The sequence below is a fragment of the Polyergus mexicanus genome, unplaced genomic scaffold, assembly GCF_030449975.1.
Source record: "Polyergus mexicanus isolate NDT 795.1 unplaced genomic scaffold, iyPolMexi1.0 SCAF_118, whole genome shotgun sequence".
NCBI lineage: Eukaryota > Metazoa > Arthropoda > Insecta > Hymenoptera > Formicidae > Polyergus > Polyergus mexicanus.
The window spans coordinates 35769-39432 of NW_027223438.1; the positions used below are offsets into that span (position 1 = coordinate 35769).

At 27.2% G+C, this 3664-nt stretch overlaps 1 protein-coding gene across 3 annotated transcripts; it reads left to right on the forward strand.

The window, feature by feature from the left end:
• Nucleotides 1–207: 207 nt before the first annotated feature.
• On the forward strand, nt 208–3638 carry LOC138944213 (uncharacterized). Of its 3 annotated transcripts, XM_070315120.1 has the most exons (7): nt 209–445; nt 1707–1965; nt 2075–2144; nt 2229–2432; nt 2702–2855; nt 3298–3442; nt 3573–3638. In XM_070315120.1, exons 2-6 carry the CDS (start codon nt 1946–1948, stop codon nt 3435–3437), a joined length of 588 nt encoding a protein of 195 aa, XP_070171221.1. In that variant the 5' UTR covers nt 209–445; nt 1707–1945; the 3' UTR covers nt 3438–3442; nt 3573–3638. The 3 variants fall into 3 exon arrangements, with proteins under 3 accessions (XP_070171222.1, XP_070171221.1, XP_070171223.1); XM_070315121.1 differs by lacking the exons at nt 3298–3442; nt 3573–3638 and having other exon boundaries at nt 208–445; nt 2739–2860; XM_070315122.1 differs by lacking the exons at nt 3298–3442; nt 3573–3638 and having other exon boundaries at nt 2562–2860.
• Nucleotides 3639–3664: the final 26 nt, after the last annotated feature.

Here is a 3664-nt window from a genome sequence, read left to right on the forward strand (position 1 = left end):
GTAAAGCCCGTGTCACACTACGCATTGCGGACTCGAATCGGATTTAGAGTACGGACTGCGAATCGTCATTCATCCAATCATATCGAAGTAGCCAAGAATCTGATTGGATGATTGACGATTCGCTGTCCGTAATCCAAATCCGATCCGCGTCGGCAATGCGTAGTGTGACACGGACTTAAAGCCATAAGCAAATCGACCAATCACAGTTTAAACATTCTTATTACATTTAAGCCGATCACACACACTTTCCGTAACCGTAATCGTAACCGTAACGTAAGGATTCGACCAATCGCGTTGCTATGGACAGCCGAATTAAGCAACGCGATTGCTTGAATCCTTACGTTACGGTTACAATTACGATTACTGAAAGTGTGTGTGATCGGCTTTATTTATGGTTCAACTTATCCTTTTTCTTCCTGAGTCTTTCTCGCCAACGGATTGTAAGGTATGTAATTAATGTCTTTTGTTGGATTTGAAGCGTAAGGAAATAATCAACAGATAAAAATTTGAGAGATATTCTTGTTACAATATTTCAAGATGTTTTATATTGTATTTAAAAAGCTTTTTCTAAAGGAAAGCTTTTATAGGTTAGAATTACTCTTATAAATCGCAATCATCGATCACGTTCATCCGCATACTATGTAATGAATTAATTACAAAGTTATATAGTGAGTAAACATGACACAATTTATTCTACTCTTATTGAGAATTACGAAATGACATTTATACGTATTATTTTTTTGAAAACGCGAAAAATAATTAAGAGTGTTTTCCAGCATGTTACTCAGATGACACAGTGTAATACACAATATCACATTTGATTGTCTAGCAAATAAAGAAATTTAAAATTTTTTATTTAATCATATAAAGAATTTTAGCCAATATGATACTGTGTGTTACACTGTGTCATCTGTGTAACTTGCTGGAAAACACCCTAAGTGTATTGTGTAATATTAGTGAGTTCAATCAATATCTATAAATTTTTATATTTTTATCATATAAATTTTTTAATTATTGACAGCTTTTATTTACTAAAAACTTACTTAAAATAATTTTGATGTTAGTTAGTTTCTTCGACATTGTTGATAAGTTAAGTCAAATAATTGTTAAATTCATTTATTTAGTTATCAAATAAGTTTATGCATATTTGATTATAAATATACAAGTATCCAATATGTTTGAGACAATTTTATTCTACTTCTTCAATTTATTTTTATGCAAGAAATTATTCTGTCCAGTATATTATCTGTCCAATTCCACACTATAATGAAAAAATAGCAAATCTTAATAACTCCAACTTTTAATATGTTATTGTATATATTATATTTGAGTAGATTTTAATATTTTATTTTATAGATGGAAATTGTAAACGGAAAAAAAGAGGGAACTATTAAATATATATATGAAGGTTATACATACCATTTAGATAAGCGCAATAATGTTTTACGTTGTGCTAATCGAAAATTGACCAAATGCACAGCTTGTTTAATCAAAAATAATGATAATTTTATTATCAAACATTCACATAATCATTATCATAATCCTCAGCTTACTGATATTATCAAATTAAAAAAAGATATGAAAGACATGTCAAAAGAAACTGATTTGAAACCAAAAGAAATATTTGACTTTGTTTGTCGAAGTTAACATTTTTATTATGGTAAGTAATTAAGAGCTATATAAGTAATATACATTTTTATTTACAGTAATCTACTTGTGGGTTCATGCATCACATATTCATCTATGAGAACAATTCTGCATCGAATAAGAAATAGCTGCTTTCCTCCTATACCGAATTCTATGGAGGAATTAAAAGATAGTTTGCTAAATTACGAGGCAGTAAAAGAAATATATAAAGGATATGCCATATCTACTAATAACGAAATAGCTATTATTTTTAGTACTGATATTTTATTAGTTGCATTAGCAGCATCTACAGAGATACATGTGGATGGAACATTTTCTGTAAGCATTGTTCTTGCACACATCTATACATCTATATGTATATAATATATGTACATATATATCTTTAATTATATAGATATATTATTAATTATATATTATTACTTTGTAGGCTGTTCCACGATTTCCACATGTTGCACACAAATGTATACTATACCATACATATTCGATACATGGAAACAGTAAGTTGAGCATATTGAAAGAAATATTTCTAATTATTTACTTTTTATCACAGATTTATGCAATAATAATATATATTTTTTTAGAACATTGCTGCAGTATATGTTTTATGCGAAAAACGTACTAAATCAATGTATAATGCTATTTGGAAGAATATTAAAGAATTAGCTCCTGATTTTCAAAAAAATCTACATTTTATTATGTCAGATTACGAAGCAGCAGCAATCTCATCAATGAATGAAAATTTTCCTCAATCGAAAATTCATGGCTGTTGGTTTCATTTCAACCAGGTATATTTTATATTAATATTCTTAATAATAAATAAATGGTGTTGCAATTGCAATGCCTTATGTAAAATAGATTTTTAAAATTATATCTATTTGTAATATAAGCTATTCTGCGCAAATGGCGTAATTTAGGTCTAACGCAAGCTCCAACAGACTTACTAAGCATTGCAATGAACATACCTTTATTACCGGCTAATTTATTTCCAAACGCCTATATAATTATGCAAGATATTGCTAATTCTATATCTTTTCAATATCCTAATATAATAAAGTTTTCAAAATATATGACTGATACGTGGTTACCAATAGCAAAGAAAGTTAGCACTTTTGGTTGTCCTGTAAGAACAAACAATGCTGTAGAAAATTTCAACAATATAGCTGCACAGAAACTTCAAAAACCACATTCAAATATATGGATATTTTTAGGTAATTATAACTTAATTTAAAATTTATTTTTGAAAAATTATATAAGCATAACGTTGCTGCACTATGCTCTTATATAAATATTAATACAAAGGCATATACTTATATTTTGTTGTACATTTTGTAATATTATTTTATCTAGATTTTATCTTAAGATTTATATCTTTCATTTTACTAATTTAATCTGATATAAAAATATTAGATTTACCAATCGAATTTTAGAAACAAAATATAATAGAAAATTGTAATTTTACATATTATTTTAATTATTTTTGTACAAATGCATTGCTTTGAATTATTACAGCAGAATAATCGTATTACAAAATATGTGAAAATATTTTGATTGACATAAAATAATTAATAAAAATCATAGTTTTTATTCTAATTCAATTTAAGAAGAATAATCCTGTAAACAACTAAAACTTTGTTAATATTCTATTTTCAGATAATTTAAAAAAATTAATTATTGATCAAGAAATAGATTTTTTTCGTGTGAAGAAAGATTTGAATCCTCGACATACATATAGACGTGTAAATCGGGAAAGAAACACAAAAATTGCCAACGCTCAAACCGCTCTAATTTAGGGGAGGTATATACTACATAAACATTCTATTTTTCTTAATATAATTAATATTATACAAAAATAATATTATTTTTAAGTTAAGAACGCCCAACAATATATTTAGTTAACTTTGCATATAAGATTTTTTATCTTGTAGACTGCCTCTTCAGCAATTCTTACGAATATTTCACAAATTTAATAAGCAATTTTTACAACGCGAGATAGTACTCTGCGTTGATACCACTGCTT

Bases quoted from the DNA above. Each gene is read 5' to 3' on its own strand.
- LOC138944213 (XM_070315120.1), top strand. From the start codon at position 1,946: ATGTGGATGGAACATTTTCT. The intron at 2,145-2,228 runs GTAAGTTGAGCA...ATATTTTTTTAG, and splicing joins ATATTCGATACATGGAAACA to AACATTGCTGCAGTATATGT. The intron at 2,856-3,297 runs GTAATTATAACT...TTCTATTTTCAG, and splicing joins AAATATATGGATATTTTTAG to ATAATTTAAAAAAATTAATT.